The 19,856-nt window shown below is 37.1% G+C and overlaps 1 protein-coding gene, 1 long non-coding RNA gene and 1 pseudogene across 2 annotated transcripts in view; 1 reads left to right on the top strand and 2 right to left on the bottom strand.

Annotated features, from left to right (window-relative positions):
• Positions 1-16,294, bottom strand: part of LOC107196596 — a 32,586-nt gene extending 16,292 nt beyond the window's left edge. Inside the window, exon 1 of the long non-coding RNA XR_001518041.2 lies at positions 13,748-16,294. This is a non-coding gene — a long non-coding RNA (uncharacterized LOC107196596). The remainder of the gene's footprint in view (positions 1-13,747) is intronic.
• LOC112473461 lies at positions 1,771-1,889 on the bottom strand (annotated as a pseudogene).
• Positions 16,295-16,437: 143 nt separating the features above from the next.
• On the top strand, positions 16,438-19,496 carry SRSF1 (serine and arginine rich splicing factor 1). Its single transcript, XM_006924867.3, has 4 exons — positions 16,438-16,765; positions 17,178-17,362; positions 17,708-17,880; positions 18,080-19,496. The coding sequence occupies exons 1-4, from the start codon at positions 16,572-16,574 to the stop codon at positions 18,272-18,274; spliced, it is 747 nt and encodes a 248-aa protein (XP_006924929.1). The 5' UTR covers positions 16,438-16,571; the 3' UTR covers positions 18,275-19,496.
• Positions 19,497-19,856: the final 360 nt, after the last annotated feature.

Raw genomic sequence — 19,856 nt, 5'->3', positions numbered from 1 at the left:
TCCCTAGTATCTTCTGGGTCCCAGTATTTGTGTTTTTACAGCAACAACTTGACTTGAGGCCCTGCTTCCAATGGTTCGAGTATTTTAAAGATGTCTCTGTCTAAGCTTTAACTGGACACAAAAGGCTCTAGGTTCATTTGGGGCCACAGGAACAGGATTCTAAAGGAGAGTAAGGACAAAGGGTTAGTTACAATATTTTCAAAACCCAAACGAGACTGAAATTTCATCACTCAGGAAGGGCTGGAGACTCCCAAATTCCAAGAACCTGGCCAAGAGATGTTAGCAGTGCCTGCTTATCTGCTACGAGGTAACTGTTTTGGTCCCATTCTGGGTATCGAGGATCACAGTGCCTATCCTTCTTCCCAGTCATAAGCCCATTTGAGAACCCCATTTAGATGGATAGAGGCTTATCAGAATGAATATTAATCCTCAGAAATGCAAACATTTGCATTAAAAACTGGGCATCTCTGGGTACTGACCCTAGACAGCTGTTTTAATAACTGGTTGACTTTGGGCTAGAGTCTTAACCTTTCTGCCTCAGTTCATTAAAAACTGGGAAGTAACAATAGGGTTATCATGAGAATTAAAATAAAAGAATGAATGTGAAGCTCTGAGCATTATGCTTTGCCCTAGTGTTTCACAAATAAGATGAATAACCATATCAAAGGCTAATGGTCACCTAGCTTTGCCTCCTGGATAGTGGGGTTGGATAATGAGAGGACACAGAGAGGACACAGAACCCAGGTTATAATTCTTGTTCTCATCTCCTTGCTTTCAACACGAGTTCCAAAGCACCTGCCTCCAGCACCAATGCTATAAAAATCAGAAGTAACATACAGGCAGCAGTATGATTAGTTATTAAAAATAGCCATTAAAAAAGGCTTATGTGTAGGTGAAGGTAAAATATAAGAACTGGAGGAGCCTCAGAGACCCTGGATTCCATTCACCCTTGAACTCTTTTTACAAATAAGTAAAGAAAGCCCAAAGAGTAATATCGAGCCAATGGTAGGACTAATTCAGGGAAATCTAGGTAAGTTGTAGTCTGAAGGAAATATTGCTCAATTAAATTTTAGAGGGTTGTAAATATTTACTGGTTGTTGGTCTTTTGTTTGCTAGTTTTTAATTTTAAGTAAGTTTTTACTAAAGGGTAATAAATCTGACTCCCAGACAGAAAGAGCATTTTTTCACTGATTAAGAGAGCTGGGGAGAGAAATGGTCTGGCTTGGATCAGAGAAAGAAGAGAGGAGCAGGTGAGGCAGGCATGAGTCGTGGAAGGCTCCAGCTAAAACTGTGAAGTAAAGGCCAAGAAGGAGGACCCACAGAAACAGTTTGTGCAGAGCCTGGACGATGTAGCTGCTTCAAGCTAGTCTATTTTGCTGCCCCCTCAGCAATCAGAGTGTTGGCCAAGGCTGTCCTATTCTAGGAAGTTAACTTGAGGGTGGCCAGCGGACAGTGAAAGGGGAAGATCTAAAGGGTGTGGTATTTGTGTGGAGAGAGGAAACCCTAATTGCTAAGATGGCGGTAGGTAAAAATCCTGTCGGAAGTGGAAAAAAATCTAGGAAGTCTTCCAGGGGTGTCCTGGGTAAGGCAGTTTGGGGAAGAGGAAAGAGAAAAAGAACTTTTATTTCAGCCTCTACCGTGGGCCAGGCACAGTGCTAGAGAGCATTGTTTTTAAATAGCAATTCTTTTTTTTAGGCGAGGCAACCCTTGGTTGACCTCACAGATTGCAAGGACCTTGTCAGCTTACAATCCCTTATTTTTTATTTTTTATGCCTACAGCACCTGGTCTTCCTAGGTGGTCTCCTATCCAAGTACTAACCAGGCCCAACTCTGCTTAGCTTCCGAGATCAGACAGGATCAGGCTTGTTCAGGGTGGCATGGCCGTAGACTTAAATAGCAATTTTAATGAGATATAATTCACATACCATACAATCCACCCATTTAAAATGTACAATTTGGTGGTTTTAGTATATTCAGAGAGTTGTGCAACCATCACCAGTATTTAATTCCAGGACATTGTCATCACCCCAAAGAGAAACTCCCAAACCCACTGGCAATCTAACACCCCCACCACCATTTTCTCCTAATCCCCCCCCTAGGCAACCATTAATCTATTTTGTCTGTTCTGGACATTTCATATAAATGGAATTGCACAAAATGTGATCTTCTGTGACTGGCTTTTTTCACTTAGCATGTTTTCAAGGTTCATCCGTGTTGTAGCACGTATCAGTACTTCATTTCTTTTTACTATCAGATACTATTCCATTGTATGGATATACATTTTATCTATTCATCTGTTCATAGACATTCGGGTTGTTCCACCTTTTGGCTACTTTGAACAATGCTGCTAACTTGTATATAAACGGTCGCATACAAGTTTTTGTGTCAGCATACATTTTCCTATGTCCTAGAGCGGAAGTGCTGGGTAATACGGTAACCTTTGTTTAACCAGTGGTGAACTGCCGGACCGTTTCCAAAGCAGCTGTACCACTTTACATTCCTATCAGCAGTATGAGGGTTCTCACTTCTCCACATTCTTGCCAACACTTGTCATTATCTGACTTTTTGATTATAGCCATCCTAATAGGTATGCAGTGGTATCTTTATATATTCTAAATAAAAGTTCCTTTATCAGAGGAATGAGTTGCGAATATTTTCTCCCATTCCGTGTGCTTTTTCACCTTCTTGATGTTGTTTGGAAGCACAAGATGTTTTTATTTTTGATGACGTCCAATTGATCTATTTTTTTCTTTTGTCACTTGTGCTTCTGGTTTCATATCTGAGAAACTATTGTCTAATTCAAGGTCATGAAGATAATTATTTGCTACTCTGGGTGTTAAGTTGATGTGTGGCAATTTTGATGAATTACAAAATAAAGACATATTTGATTTATAAATTACTACATCTTTAGTCCATAATATATATTCCATAAAATTAATCTTGCCTTTATTTCAGCAAAATCACTAATTTTGTTGTTACAATCTAGATTTTTCACATAACTTATTTTCTGTTGATAGTAATGACCTAAAGCAAGGGTCAGCAAACTATGGCCCACTGGACAAATTCAGCCTGCCATGTGTTATTACAAGTAAAGATTTATTGTCACACAATCACGCTCATTATTATCTATGGCAGTGGTGTTGAGTAACTGAAAGAGATCACAGGCCCCAATAAGCTTAAAATATTTACTATCTGGATCTTTACAGAAAAGCTTTACCAAACATTGATGTAAAGGATTAATAAATAAAAAGCAATTTTATTCAAAATACATCCAATTTAAATATATTTCATCAAAAATGTTAAAGTAAATGTCAAATATTGAAAATATAAAATTATATTCATGGTTTCAAAAGTTTCTTCTAAAAATTAAAAACTTAAAATTAAAAGAAAATTCAAATTATAATGAACAAATATCAACATTTTAAATTAAAAGTCTAAATAAAATAAAGATTTTAATTTAATTTTTTGGTAACTGTAATTAAATTTTTACATTTTTATAAAAATAAAAGTGTTCAATTCTAGCATTCAATGTCCATCTAGTGACTAATATGAAGAATCTGTACCATGCTTCACACATCATATTACCTACATATATGCACATTTAGGAGTGATATAAATTGTTTAATATTGCAACATATTCCTTATTCACTATGTGCAACTTTCGCAAATACCACTAATTAGCGAGAACCACAATGGAACAGAAAGAGAAATGAGAACATGGATGCTTAGCACTACTGGGAAATAACTTCATTATGCAACAATCTATCGCATTTATGCAGAGAGGAAGGATTTGACAAGTTAATTTGTCTTTTCTCTCACCTAAGTCTCTCTGCCACTCAGACCTAAAGCATTCTGTCTCCAACACAGGCAGTAGCACAACCCAGTCTGTTTCAGACACTGGGCTGCAAAGAAGCTTTGCCCTGGAGCCTGAATTGTCCACCACAATAGTGGAGGTTTAAGGTAAGTCATGCTGGTTCCATGCTTAGTATAAAAATCAGAGTGCTAGAGGTATCTATGTCTTTATTTTTAATTTTTTAATTTTAATTTTTCAATTACAGTTGACACTCAATATTATTTTATATTAGTTTCAGGCGTATAGCATAGTGGTTGGAAATCCATATAATTTATGAAGTGATCCCCCCACTATACATGGTTATTACAATATTATTGACTATATTCCCTATGCTGTACTTTACATCCCTGTGACTATTTTGTAACTACCAATTTGTACTTCTTAATCCCTTCACCTTTTTCACCCAGCCCCCCAAACCCCTCCTAATCTAATCTGGCAACCATCAGTTTGTTCTGTGTGTCTATGAGTTTTGTTTGTTCATTTATTTTGTTCTTTAGACTCCACATATAAGTGAGATCATATGGTATCTGTCTTCTTCTGTCTGACTTACTTCACTTAGCATAATAAAGGCAGCCATGTTTTTAAAATCAGTGTGTTTTGTGATACGTGCGGAAACTTGAGCAGAGGCCTCTCCTGCCTGCATCTAATGGTGGTATTTCCAAGACTGTAAGAAGGAATTGGCATGAAAACCTGGAGTTTAGATAGGATCATCCTGAAAGTAGTAACTAGGAACCAGTGTCTCAGTATAGAATATCTTACTATAATTCAAATCAATAACTATATTGTGGTCCTGAGCCTCAAACTAAATAAGTCTAGTTGGTTGGCTTCTCTTGGCTAAGATTTTGCCATCACATAAAGGTGCAGATGATAAAGCAGATCCTTGAAATGTTTTAGAAAACGACATACTAGAGAAATGAATATATCAAATTTGTGGTTTTAATTTGAAATGTTTAATATCATTAGACATGATATTTAAATTTTCTAATCAACATACTCCATGCTTTGCAAAAGTAAACTATATTCTTAAACAGCTTAAAAGTAAAATAATGATTTGAGATTTATAACAAAAAAACAGTCCTCAGTCAATTCCAATAGTAATCATTTTCAATTCTTTTAGCTCTTCTAGTAACTACCTCCATATTTCTATGGTATACGGTGCTCTTTTAACTCATCAATTGCAAATGGTACGTAATGAGTTATTATTATGATATATGAGAGTGTTTAACTCTCTTACATCCCATCCAACTTCCAAATAAAATTAGATAACAATTTTTGCTTGGATTCAGACTTCACATTTTAGTTACCATGACTATGTAAATATTGTTCAAGGCTGAATAATACTTAGTTTTTCCTGGAATTAATAACTGACTCAGTTTTAAAACAAACTTTTCTATTTTAGAACAGATTCAGATTTATAGAACTATTGCAAAGGTAGAACAGAGAGATCCCACATACCCCATACCCAGTTTCCCTTACCATTAACATCTTACATTAGTGGGGTATATTTGTCACAATTAATGAATCGATAATGATACATTATTAGTAATTAAAGTCAATATATTTTATTCAGATTTCTTCAGTTTTCCCCTAATGTCCTTTATCTATTCCAGGATCCTGTCTCCTTAGATTCTTCTTGGTTCTGATAGTTTTCCAGACCCTTCTTGTTTTTATGACTTTGATAGTTTTGAGAATTATTAGTCAGGTATTTTGTAGAATGACCCTCAACTGGTATTTGTCTAATGTTTTTCTCGTGATGATACTGGGCTAATTTTATTTTTAGGAGGCTCATTCTCATCACTTCATACCAAGAGTACATGTTATCGATATGACTTATCATTAACCTTGATCATCTGGCTTGAGGGAGTGTTTACCAGCTTTCTCCACTATTAAGTTACTCTCCTGCCCCAACACACACTCATTTCTATACTGTGCTCTTTAAAAGGAAGTCGCTGTGCTCAGCCCACACTTAATGAGTGGGGAGTTAGCTCTATATAACATTTGGAATTATTCTATATGAGAGATTTGTCTATTTTCCCATTTATTAAATCATGTATTACATCAGTATGGACTCATGAATAAATATTTTTTATACTTTGGGTAATAAGCCAATGCAAATTGTTGTTGTCATAATTGCCAAATTGTTCCAGCTTTGGTCATTGGGAGTTCTGTCAGTTGGCTCTCTTCGACATTATCCCTATAATCGTGGTGGTTGTTTTTTATTTGTTTTTTTATTGTTCTTTTTGTGTGTGTGGGGGGCAGTTTCTTTTTTTAAGCACTTATTTTCTGGCACTACAAAATGCTCTAGGCTCATTTTGTATATTTCCTGCCCCAGTCCTAGAATCAGCTATTTCTCCAAGGAGTCCTGGTTCCTTTTATTGGAAAATGGTATTAGAAACCAAGATCAAGGTGCTGAAAGTGCTTATTACTACTGGTGTGTCTTGTTTTTAGGCAGGCCTTCTCAGCTGACAGAGCAAGGAGATATAAACGTGTATACTAATCAGTGTACACATGCATACCTAGGAGATATTGTGGGTTCAGTTCCAGACCACTACAATAAAGCAAGTATTGTCAAAGTGAGTCGTAATCTTTTTGCTGGTGGAAGGTCTTGCCTCCAATTTGTAAAAAACACATCTATGAAGCACAATAAACCAAGGTATGCCTGAATATACGTATCTATAAATATTTCTATATGTAGCAATCTGTATCTATACATATAAACATGAGTTCATACTGTCCCCAACTCTATTCCATTACCACATGAATCATCCTTGCTTCTTCTTCTAATATCTTCTTTTTTCTTGGTTTACTTTTTTTTTTTTTTTTTAGTGGAATATATTTTCCAGCAATTTCCTGAGAAATAGTAAATGGAAAATACATCACTGAAAATTTTGGCTTCACTCATGATTGAGAGTTTGGCTGGGCATAGAAATATCAAGGAATTGCTCCGTTGTTATTGTTTTAGCTCTGAGTGTTGTTATTGAGAAATCTAATGATATTCTGACTCATGGGAGAGTTTGTATGTGATCTATTTTTTTTTTCTTTAAAAGCTTTTAGAATATATTCATTATCTATGGTATTCTAAAATTTCACAATGATGTCATTTTGTTTGAGTTTTCCTTTTGTTCACGGTGCTGTTTGATGGTATCTGTTAGTTTGAACACTCATATCTTTTAGTTCTGGGAGATATTTTATACTATCTCTTTGATAATATTCTCCCTACCATTCTGCATTTTTTGGAACACTCATTTTCTTATTTTTTTCTCTCCTTATTGTCATCTATTCATTTTTTTGGTTCTAATTTCTGATAAGCCTCCTTGATTTCACCTTTCAACTTTTCTTTTTAGTTTGTTATTTTCACTATCATATTTTGAATTTTCAAGAGTGCTTCTTTCTTATGCTGATTGTTTTATATACATACCACATAAACATGCCAAATCTCCTTTTGTTCCTATTTATTTGCTCCAGTCTCTTTCTTGTTAAACATTTTCCTTAAACATCTAGCATGTTTCCTTTTTCACAACTATGAATGGTCCTTGACTGGCCATTCATAGTATAAGTCACTAAAAAGATGACTGAAAGCACCATATGTATGAGCAGGACTTCACTATAAGGAGATCAGGCTACAATTCATTTACTTCTGGTCAAATTGAATTTTTTCAGAGAGTCTATCTCCTGTGTTAGTCTCACCCACCATGGAACCTGTTTCTGAGCTTTTCATGGGTTTTGAGAAGGAATTCAGCTTGTTGTGTAGGGCACCCAGGTTTGCCTTTCTGTGACTACGCCAATCTGGCAAGTCATCTATCTACTTTCTATTTCCACTTTCTACTTTTCTGTATGGTTTATGGCCTCAGATGTCTTCTAGTTCTATCAGAGATAGAGTTTGTATTTCTGATTTCTGTTCTTGTATTTTTCAAGATGAGAATGGGACAGAAATATTTATACTCTGCCTCCTTAAAACCATAAGTCTACTAGAATTATACTTTTATTTGAAAAGGTGTGATGGATATTTGTGATTTTAATCTGAAAAGTGGGAAGAATTTGGTTAATTTCCTAAACAGAATTTTACAAATGTTGGATTGATAAGCAGTGTTACATTAGGAAATTTTTCTTTATATTAGATTTGCATGATGGCCGTGAGTGCTATATATGAGTATCGTTCTCAATAAACTCATATCACTAGGGCTGTGGGTGTAAATGAAGTTACACCAATTAGTGTACTTGTGCCCTAATATAACAAACTATAAAACTTGCCATTGTATAAACTATGACTAAACATCTACTATCTGCAGCATAGTAGCTACATAGTAATGCCTACAATGGATGCCTGTGATTCCAATTGCGAATAAAGTGCCAATGGAAATGATCCAGTTCTTCTTTTCCATTTCAATAGTACTTCCTGGGCATGCTCAGTTGCCTATGTTTGGCACACTGGAAACTGAACTGCAAGAGATGGACGATTATAATAATCAATCAAAACCAAAGCATCAAAATGACTGTATCAAATATCATACGTATCTAAGCATCAATGTATATTTACTGAACGACTTCTTTGTGACTGTGTTTCAGGCTGAAAAAAACATCTTTTTATTTTTCATGACACCTTTCCTCATGAAGGTTTCACTCTACTTAGAAGAATCACAACAATGAGCAACAATGATCAAATAAGACAGAAGATAGAAGTCTGGCAATGTCTATCTTCCTGACGCTTTATAGTGTGTGGTGCTGATGAAACTTAGGGTTTCCAGAGTCATCTGTAGCTTCTTGGGTGTTGAGAAGCAACTGCAGTACTGGCAGCCAGATAGCACAATTCAGTGATGAAGCAATTGTGGTGGCTATTACAGCTTCCTGATCCTGGCTCTATGATCCCTGAAAGGCATCTTAGGCTGTATACTGAAGATTTTTTAATCTCAATAGTTCAGATTCTGGCCTACTGACTTCCACTTTCCTGACTGTAGAAGAGGAAGCAATGCTCTTAATAGGTTGGTTCTGCAATGTTTTGGGAGCCACATCTGGAGGTATGCCTTGAACCCACTCCTGCATTTCTTCCAACAATTTGCAGGTACCTAATCTCCTGGATTTAACCCCTTTCTGCCTGAAACACCTAGAGTGTTTCTGTTTCCTACACTTACTCTGACTAATGTAGGAATAATGTCAGAAATTTGAAGTGTTTGAGATAATCGGATATATTAAATATGTAATTACTTAAAATGTTCATGTTTCTTTAACTTTGTCCCCCTGATGTCCAGCTTAGGGCCTGGCATAGTGAAAGTACTTGATAAATGCTGTGAATAAAAATGAATACACAGGTAGATGAATGGATGGAATAAAAGGGCATTAATTTAGATGCCAAGCATAATATAACCAATAAATGGAAGTGTCAGGATTCAAATTCAGATCTGCTTAACTCCAAAATCTGTACTTTTCCAAGAACAGGCTGCTGCTCAGCACACTAAACAAATTAGCAAATGGAACTTGAGATGTTCTTCCAACTAGTTGGTTGTTTAAAAATTACACAAGATAAGTCCCAAGCAACAGAGAAAAGCATTACATCAATCGAGAGGTTTTTATCATCCTATCAGCTTTCCCACAAGGGAGAAGACATTCTTCAGAAACATACAAAAGCAAAAGAGCTACATCACACTTCCCCCAGTTATATATTTGGGTAGCACTAGAGGCTGTGTCCTCTGTGACTAGGGACACTTTTGTTTCTCTACATGATACCTGGAGGGAATTTCTCAACTCTTTCAGCATTAGCCATATCTTCCCTGTCAAAACCAACAACAACAAAAAAACCTTAACTTAAGCAAGAACTTCAACATTCTTTTCCACTAAGCTATCTATCCATAATATCAAGTTAGTCACAAGACAGACTAAAGTTTCACTTCTAGAGTAAAGTGAACCAACATTTGAACCTTAAGTGTTGAAAATCCAAGGGCATAGGTAAGTGTTTAGACACGGAGCAAGAACCACCGTTAATTATTCAGAACCTCTGTGTGCAGGCCACTGTACTACATGTTATTTCATTTAATCTCCACAACAACCTTTGAAGTACTATTATTATGCCCAGTTTTAAGATGAAGAAACAGAGGCTTAAGCATGTTAAGGAAGTTGTGCAAGATCACACAGCTAGTAAATGACAGAGGGGATTTAAACCAAAACCTATCATGTTCAAAGGTCATCTTTCCATTACACCAGATTTCCAGATGGCAGAACGATAAGATATGTAGAGTAGTCCCTCTGCTGACACATGGTCGCCAATATGTAACATAAACAAGTAAACCTTGGTTATTCTGTAAGCCACTAAGATTTGGGGGTTGTTTATTATTACAGTCTTACCTTAAAAAAGCTGGTTGGTATGGGTCTTTAACTACTTACTGTTTATAGTGGTATAAACTTTGGAAATTGCTTTAATAACTTGGTACAGCGCAAACTGTGCTTAGTAAGAGCCTCTATTACTTTATACCATCTCCAAACAAGTATTTACTTTAATTTAAAATAAAGCCTCAAAAATTAATGAAACTCTGCAAGGAAGGCTGTGAATATGTTGGGGCATGGCTTTGCATTCAAATAGTTGAATACAAATTGCTGCATAAACTTCTAGAAAAACATTTTCTTAAGGGCAATTAGAGAAATGTAAGAGTACATTATCAGATGGGAAATGTAATTAGAGCCCCAATATTTATATGCAAACTTGCAAACTAAAAACTTATAAGAAACTTTCTAGAACTGATTTGATAAAATATTGCTAACAGAAATGCCTATAATTTTCTTAAAAACCTGTATTTAGTTGAGGCTAGGAAAATATATCTTAAGGTGATAAGCAGTTACTGCATCTATAAAGATAGAAGATCTGAATAATCCTTTAGACTGTTTTTGTGTTAGGAAGCCCCTAATGGGGCTCTTTAGTTGCACAAATTTAAACCAATACCCATTTACTCATCTCGGAAAATTTTTTTAAAAAGCTTTTTTCCGAACGCAGATATTTTAGAGTGAGAAGCTGAATATATTACTTGGGTATATAAATTACTGTTTTTGACAAAGACATGCTATACTAGTGCAAAATTATTATGGAGAATTATGAATGTATAGATAGAAATATTTCTTATCTCTAAGTGGATATAGATCTGTGTTGTGGGAAAGTGTATGTTCTTGTTTAAGCTGTGGCTTGCACTGTTTCAGAAACATAGATCCAGAAGATCACATAAAGGATTGTCAGACTTGTTTTTCATCACTTACTAGAGGAGCTGGAACTGCAAAAGGAAAAATATATTAGCCCATGTTTGGCTGGCAAGATTCAACCTCGACTATGTACTACATGTGGTGTTAATTGTGAGCAATCCAGATTTTGGAAAATATATTGATGTTGGCAGAGGAAGAGGTTATATTCCTGCAGAAAAGACAGGAAATTCTTATAAAGGCAAACATTCTCATTCTCATTCTCAATCATCTTATACAGAGATAGATTAAGCCAAGGGAAAGAATTTTTTCTCCCCTGGACTCTGGATTCTACAGAGTAGAAATTAACTAAGAAGGAATTCCAGCCAGAAAAGGAAGGATCCCATGGTCATGGGTCTACACTGTAGACTACATGGGTCCCCACATTTAGTAGCCCTCTAGGGCCAGCATGGTAGTACCAGCACCAGCCTGAAAACTGAGGGGATCCCAGAACTGTAGAACATAATCCTCAAATTTTGGAAAGTTCATCTGCAAATTCCACAGTGAGTAAACACTAATAGATACTTACTGAGAACAAAACCTATTATGGACACTTTGCATAAAACATCATTTCAATGCAAGAATGGTTATAGACACCTACACTCCTGCACTGAGCATTATGAGCTAACTAGACTACAAAAAAATAAAATAAAATAAAGCAACCAACTGGAACAGAGCAACAACTCCCGTTCTAGGCTAAGCAGACCAACAGGGGAGTTTGTTTCCACCAGCTCTTGGAGCCTTATTACTAAACTGTAGTAATGGTTGATGAAGTATATGGAGGGAACATTTCACTTGAAAAAGTATATTATGTTTACAACTATTAACAATGTAAGATTTACCCGCAACAAAAATATCTATAAGAGAAACTATGATAAAACTGAATTTTTGAATTAGGTTTAAGCAAAAGTTACAAAAGCAGGTTATTTTCCTCTCAGTCAGAGACTGGCAAACTTTTTCTGAACAGGGCCAGATGGTAAATATTTTAGGCTTGTGGATTGTGTAGTCTATGTTGCAATTACTCAACTCTGCAAGCAAATTTAGAAAAGTAATTCTGAGAGTTTTCAGCTAATCTGGGGTACCTTCCAAAACAATAAAGAGCAAAAAATAATCATTCTTAAAATTTTAAATAAAAAAATGTTTATTGAAACTCTTTCTAACACACTTGGCAGCAGTATTAATATATAATACCACTAATACTACTAATACTAATAGCTAACAGTTATATAGGACTCATACTATAAGATTAAATTGGCAAAAAAGGTAGCTTTTTTAATCAAATAAAGCATATCTGCCATATTTTTAATATAATTCCTTAAAGAGCCATTTTCTCACTCCAATTAGGAAATGTACAATATAAAGTTGAGTTTTAAGTTTTAAGAGAAAGGACTAAGTAAGAAGAGGGAGAGAGGGAGTAATAATTAGGAAGAAGACATGGTAAAAATATCTCTGCAATAGATCATTTTAAGAGCTGTTTTCTGGCAAAATCATATCCTATTATCATCTATAATGGAACAATAAAGATGAGAAGAATTAGCCAAAAACAAAACAAGAAGAATCAAAGAATGAGGGAGGCCAGTCCTACAATAAGATTTTCAAGAATGTATTATTAGATGACTTATTTGGGCTTAAAAACTGACCATCCTTATTATACTGTGAAATGAAAAAACAATCCTTGCACCCATCGTGTCTATCCTCTGACAGCAACATGATGAAATTTCCATAGAAACAACATTCTGCTCATCTAACATCTCACCTTTTTCAAAGAACAGTCAGTAAATTGTCAATATTTGTTTTAACAGAGAATTTACTGGTAATACAGGGAGTTACAGCAGAAATATGTCCTCAGCATAGTTTACTAGGGAAGATGGGACAAACAAATGAATAGATATATACTATTTCTTCGTTTTTCAGAGAATATTTACAACTAAAACAAGTGAAACCGTGGAATAGAGAATTATGTGAGTGAGCTGTTCCTAGAGATAACTCCTGCACACAGTAGAATCAAATATTCCTAATCTTTGTGCTTCTTAACCTAGTAAAAATAAGTTATCCCCAACGAAGACAATAGGCCTTGACACACAAATATTAAAAACAATTGCCAAATTAGGGAAACCATATTTCAGTGCAAATTATTCTATAACACCTCCACCCACAGTATTGCCTTTAGAGGAATGGTACTAGAGAGTGTTTTTGCTGCTTGTGGAGATATTTTTTCCTCATTTTTTAAAACTTTTATTGAGTTATAACTTACATACTACACAAGTCACTCACTGTAAGTGTATACAATTCAATGGTTTTTAGTATATTTAGAGTTTTGTATAATTGTCATCATAGGTATAGGGTTTTAAGTGGTCAGCAAATCACTGAAAAACTGGGTCTTCTGATTTCAACACTAACAGTAATCAACTCTTTGAGTATCTTTCTTTTTTTTCCCTCAAGTAATTATTTCCAGGGTATAGTGCTGACACTAGAACATCCTTACTGAATTGAATTGACAACATTTAAAAAGTTTCCTTTTGAGGAAGTAACTTCTCATAAACATCAACAGTGTTGAAAATAAAGCAGCTTCTAGGAATCAAGCTAGTAAAATCCATACTTAATAGATTAGCTAATTGCAGGAACAATCCATAAACCTGCCTGTGTATATATAACTAAGGAGTTTAGAAATATTCTAACCTTTTTAAGATGAAGATGTAATCTCAGGAGGCCAAACTGCAAGAGGTTGTAATTCAGTCAGCAGAAATCTATTCAATTGCCTCGCATGCTGTTCAGAGAAAGTTTGCGTGAAGATTAGCCTACAGAAAAAGAATGGCTAATTTTTACCCAGCTCTATCCAGGAATAGAGACACAAAATCCAGTGGGTATGAATTATGCTGTCACTGAAAAGATATACTCTGTTGTGGGGCAGGAATCATTTATCAGGTCTCACCAAGATCTGAATGAAATATCTCTCAAAACGGTTCACCTCATTTTGTTTTGATTCCTCATTTATTAAGCAATGGCCTGATTTGCTTTCCAGATCTGCCAAAACAGTTATCTTGGTATATGCAATTTGAGTGCCCTGGTTATCCAAAATGAATCCGCCCCACCACCCAACAAAAGAACAAATGGTTTGGTTTACTTGCTTTCTTGTCAAATAAAATATGTTAATCAACTCTGGTACACCAATAATATTAAGATCACAACCTTAACTAGAATAATCACCCAGCCAATGTCATCCTGGGAGACCTTAATAAACAGCCATTCCGACTTCTCCTGCTACATCCTGACCTCATCATGGACTCCCGAACCTATAATTTGGTTTTGTTCAAACACAATAAAAGAGAGCAACAGAGAAACAAGAATGTCCTATTCACTCTATATTAAAGTCTACCTTGTATTTTTCTGAACTGAACAAAATCAGAAATGACTGCATTAAATCAAAGCAAATTCACAGTTTTATTATTTTTCTGGAATGAAAATGTTTTGAAATTAAATGCATTTGTTTAAATCACTTCAGTTATCATTGACTTAACATTAATCAACAGAAGGTGAATCTGAATAATTCTGTATTTATGGATAAAAGTTAGAACAGAAAGATAACATGCTCAGTAAATAAGACAATGCTGGAAACTAAATAGATTTGTTAAAACGGTATCCTTTTTGATCAGCTACTCATTTAAAAATTATCAGGTTCTTGCCTTTTTAATTAAAAGATCAGTTTTGAAAAATATCATTGAGGATGGTCAAAGGATAGACAATCTGTTTTTCCCTCTAAAATTTTCAGAGGTTCTTTTCCCTCTTGGGATCTACAGACCCCTTTAAGAATCTGATTAAAATTTCAAATCCTCTTTGCAGAAAAAGGGACATGCACATATATACATAATTTCGGAAACCAGCACAGATTGTTCAAGGACTACCAAACATTTGTAAACTATGTTCAATCAACTTCTAGAACTAAGAAATAATACCCTTCTCCTAAACGATCTATTTTTTTTTTTCATCTCAAAGGAACTTTAGATTTAGAACAAATTTGTTTTTCCTTCTTTACTGTGACTTCTGGGATGACCAGTCAAATTTGCAGTTCATCTCTAGGAATTCACCAGGCTATTACTGCAGGCATTTTGTGTACTAACCTTATCCATGACTTATTTTCCCATTCCCCCTCATTTCTTCATCCAGTTTTAATAACGTTTTATGGCAGCTCTACAAACCGCCCCATGTTCTTGGGGAGAGGGATTGTTCCAAATTAATGTATGCTATGATGAAAATCATCCTTAAAGTCAGGGTGCAGATTTGTTTTAGCACACTTATGACTGCAGGGTTTTTTAAGAATTTGAATTCATTACTAATATTTAAATCCCAACATTTCACATAAAAATTCAGATTTTAGATGTCTCTGGAAAGAATGTAAAAAGTTCTTATCTCCTTGGGTGAGCATGGAAGCAGGATCTGCTCTGAGCAAGCAACTGTGGTCTCCAGTAATCACAATTCTCACATATCCATTTTGCTCATTTATATTACCCGAAAGTCCCGATGAGTTAAAAGAAGCGAACTTTAGGATTTTATACACGCACACACTTTGTCTCGTTCTTTGAAAGAGGGTGGGAAAATAACATGCACAATTCGTTCTGTAAACCTTCACTGGACCTCTACTCTGTGCTAAGCCTAATAATAGGCGATTAAAGAGAGAAGCTGAGGTTTGGGTTCCGGTTGGCAGATACCACCAGTGATTGATCAGGGCACGAATCACCTCCACTAGCACAAGAATGAATTGAGCTATACATAGTTAAGTTTTGAACCTAAGGTTGGAAGGACACTTAAAGTTAAATATTTACTGGGTTCCCCTAAATGAGACATTTATCTAATCAACCTACATCTTGTTCACACAGGAAAGGGAAGACACAGTCAAGCCTTGGATCTTGATTAAGGACAACGCGGTCCCGGACTCGGCGCACTAAGGATGCCCCCGTTTCCGGAGCAACCGCCGGTCCCACCCCCTTTGACCCCGCCCCCGGGATTCTTTCCCGCCAAAGGCCGTTAATGCCGCAGAGCATAGTGGGACAGGTTCTAGACTTGGTTCCACTAAATCCTTTTAAGGTGCTGAGTTGCTTTAAGAGGTTTGTTCCTGAGGAAAGTAACTCTTAAGACTCGACAGGGATTAATAACTCCTTCAAGGAGAACTCTCTATTAGTTTATCAAACGACGAGTCACTCCACGAGCAAACCACTCCGCAAATCGAAAACGCGGGGAACTTTTTTCCCTTCGCGCGGAGGGTGACGTCGCGCGTGCGTGGTCGTAGTTTCGCTTCACCCGTTACGCTCTTGCGCGTGCGTACTGAGATCAAATAGCAGCTTCCTACCGCTTCTCTTCCTCCCTCCTCCCATATCCGTGCGCCAAGCTGATAAAGGCGCCATTTTGGACGGGCCGCGGGAGACGTGGTGTCGCTGCGGTCTCGCTCTGCTGTGCGCTAGGCTTGGTGGGAAGGCCTGTCCTCGAGTCCGCGCTTTTCATAGCCGCCATGTCGGGAGGTGGTGTGATTCGTGGCCCGGCAGGGAACAACGATTGCCGCATCTACGTGGGTAACTTACCTCCAGACATCCGAACCAAGGACATTGAGGACGTGTTCTACAAATACGGTGCTATCCGCGACATCGATCTCAAAAATCGCCGCGGAGGACCACCCTTCGCCTTCGTTGAGTTCGAGGACCCTCGGTGAGGCGGCCTAGGCCTTGCGGCCTTGTGAAAATAGGTTAGAGTAGTTGGGGATAACTCCAAGGCCTTCATTTGGAGAACTGGGAGGTGGGCTCTTAGGTTGAGAGCCAGACCATATCTCGCAAGAGTCGAGTAAGGAGCTGAGTCGGTGTGGCTTTTCTGGTGGCTGGGGCCCCTGGTTGTTTCCAGAGCTTACTCAGACTCGGAGCGGGAAACTGAGGCGCTGAGAGCTTGTGTAGTTAGTGGTCGGGAGCCTGGCGTGCTTCTGGGTGGGGGAGGGGCCATTCCTATTATGTAGCGCATGTGGGCTCTTCCATACTGGGTGCGCATGTGCGGGGAGTCACTAGTTCCTGGCTGTGTTAGCTTCTCCAGGTCCTTTTTCTTACCCCTTTTGCTTTCTGTGATCATGCAGAGACGCGGAAGACGCTGTGTATGGTCGCGACGGCTATGATTACGATGGATACCGTCTGCGGGTGGAGTTTCCTCGAAGCGGCCGTGGTACAGGCCGAGGCGGCGGCGGGGGTGGAGGTGGCGGGGCTCCCCGCGGCCGCTATGGCCCCCCATCCAGGCGATCTGAAAACAGAGTGGTTGTCTCTGGTGAGTCTGCTGTTAATGTGGATTGATGAGAAGGGACAGAAATCACTTAAATTTTTTCTTGCATGACCAGTTTGATAGATGCAGGTTTTTATGTTAGATCTTAAATTAGTTTGTGTGAATTCGGTAAACAAGGATTACTGTAATGAAGATTTATCAAATTAGGTTGCAGTACCTACAACGTGAAGAGCCTTACCTGTCAAATACTTTGGATTCTGGATTGCAGAATCTTAGGTCTTTACCCAGGATCTTAAATGCAATCATTAATTTTAAAGTAGTCTTTGTTGTAATGTAAATTAAGTTTAATAAGAAGTTTAGGATGATTGGAATTGAAAAACACTTTTTCAGGACTGCCTCCAAGTGGAAGCTGGCAGGATTTGAAGGATCACATGCGTGAAGCAGGTGATGTATGTTATGCTGATGTTTACCGAGATGGCACTGGTGTCGTGGAGTTTGTACGGAAAGAAGATATGACCTATGCAGTTCGAAAACTGGATAACACTAAGTTTAGATCTCATGAGGTAGGTTATACACTTATTCTTTTCTTTGGCCAGAATTGGATACAGTGGTCTTAACAGTGGAATTTTAAGGTAAGATTCAGAAAAGAGTGTCCAAGTAAAGTGCCAGATTTCTGGTATTAGCTACATTGTATTCATTCAGCATGCCTGAAGACAGGTAAAAGCTTAGATCTTTCAATCGAAAGTTCTGTCTATTCAATAGGGAGAAACTGCCTACATCCGGGTTAAAGTTGATGGGCCCAGAAGTCCAAGTTATGGAAGATCTCGATCTCGAAGCCGTAGTCGTAGCAGAAGCCGTAGCAGAAGCAACAGCAGGAGTCGCAGTTACTCCCCAAGGAGAAGCAGAGGATCACCACGCTATTCTCCCCGTCATAGCAGATCTCGCTCTCGTACATAAGATGATTGGTGACATTTTTGTAGAACCCATGTTGTATACAGTTTTCCTTTACTCAGTACAATCTTTTCATTTTTTAATTCAAATTGTTTTGTTCAGAATGGGCTAAAGTGTTGAATTGCATTCTTGTGTACTATCCCCTTGCTCCTAACATCTACATTCCCCTCATGTCTGATAAATTGTATTTTAAGTGATGTCATAGACAGGATTGTTTAAATTTAGTTAACTCTCCACGCTCTTCAGACTGTGATATTGTGTAAATGTCTTGTTCTCCTCTGGTTTGTGTGAACTGGGATGTTGGGGATGTTTTTGGTTATCTTACTTGGGGAAGTTCTTATGTTTATCTTGCTTTTCATGTGTCTTTCTGTAGACATATCTGAAGAGATGGATTAAGAATGCTTTGGATTAAGGATTGTGGAGCACATTTCAATCATTTTAGGATTGTCAAAAGGAGGATTGAGGAGGATCAGATCAATAATGGAGGCAATGGTATGACTCCAAGTGCTATTGTCACAGATGAAATTGGCAGTATTGACCTTATACTAAGAGGAAAGGGTTAAAAAAAATGAATATATGCATCTACCTTAAAACATTTGCAAACGTCTTACGCAGTTAGCTACAATTGCTTTGCTCATTAAACCTTGGCAATTGTGGCAAAATTACATTGCCCATTTTGTAACAATTTATTTTGCTCCCTTCCCCCCTTTTTTGTTTTAATAGGGACTAATGTGGGAAGAACTGGCTAATTTGTCACAGTGCTTAGTTACAACTGTTAATGTGTGACCTGCTGTTGGTGTACATGTGGGTACAGGGTGTCTTTAATTCCAATCAGATAGAGTATAATATCAATACTGCTAAATCTGCATGTCCTCTGTGTGACTGATATAGCGTTGCTATTTCATTTTTTTAAAGACAAAATGAAAGCAAATTATAGAATTCCAACATACCGGTGTAGATAATCTAGTTGGGAATACTTTTAAGTCTCACCTTCCCCTTTAAACTAATATGTTTAAAACTAATTGACTGATATGTTTAAAACTTTAATTTACAAGTTAAATTGCAGATGGGAGCATTAGATTTAGTTTAGACTTAGGTGTGGGTAGCAATCCCAGTATACTTTTCAACTACATAACTTTTTGCGACCACAAAACCTGTAATACGCTGTACAGTAACAAGTGTTGGCATTATCAGTTGAACTGTAAATATAAAATGCTTCTTCCAATTAGTCTCTATGATGATTAAGTTTCTAAAATTTATCTGAACACCATTCAGAAACTTGTTTTGGGGAATTTGATAGTTATTGATGTACATCTGTTAAACTGATGACAGACATAACTCATCATTCCCCAGAAACCTTTTTTGATTACAGTATCTAACATTTTGCCTCCTCTTTTTTGGTTTTGCTGGTTATAAAGGTTTGGATTGGAGAGGGCTCACTGGATCCCAATCCTTGGAGCTGGATCATTGGATTCAAATCATAATGTGGATAGGATAGGGAGGATGAATTACAAGGATTCATGGAGCGGGATCAGATTACCAGGAACATAGGAGTGGATTCCTGCCCCAACCAAACCGCATTCGTGTG

Source organism: Pteropus alecto, unplaced genomic scaffold (genome assembly GCF_000325575.1).
Source record: "Pteropus alecto unplaced genomic scaffold, ASM32557v1 scaffold98, whole genome shotgun sequence".
Taxonomy (NCBI): Eukaryota; Metazoa; Chordata; class Mammalia; order Chiroptera; family Pteropodidae; genus Pteropus; species Pteropus alecto.
The sequence above is the reverse complement of the archived record's forward strand: the minus strand, read 5'-3'. Positions and strand labels throughout refer to the sequence as shown.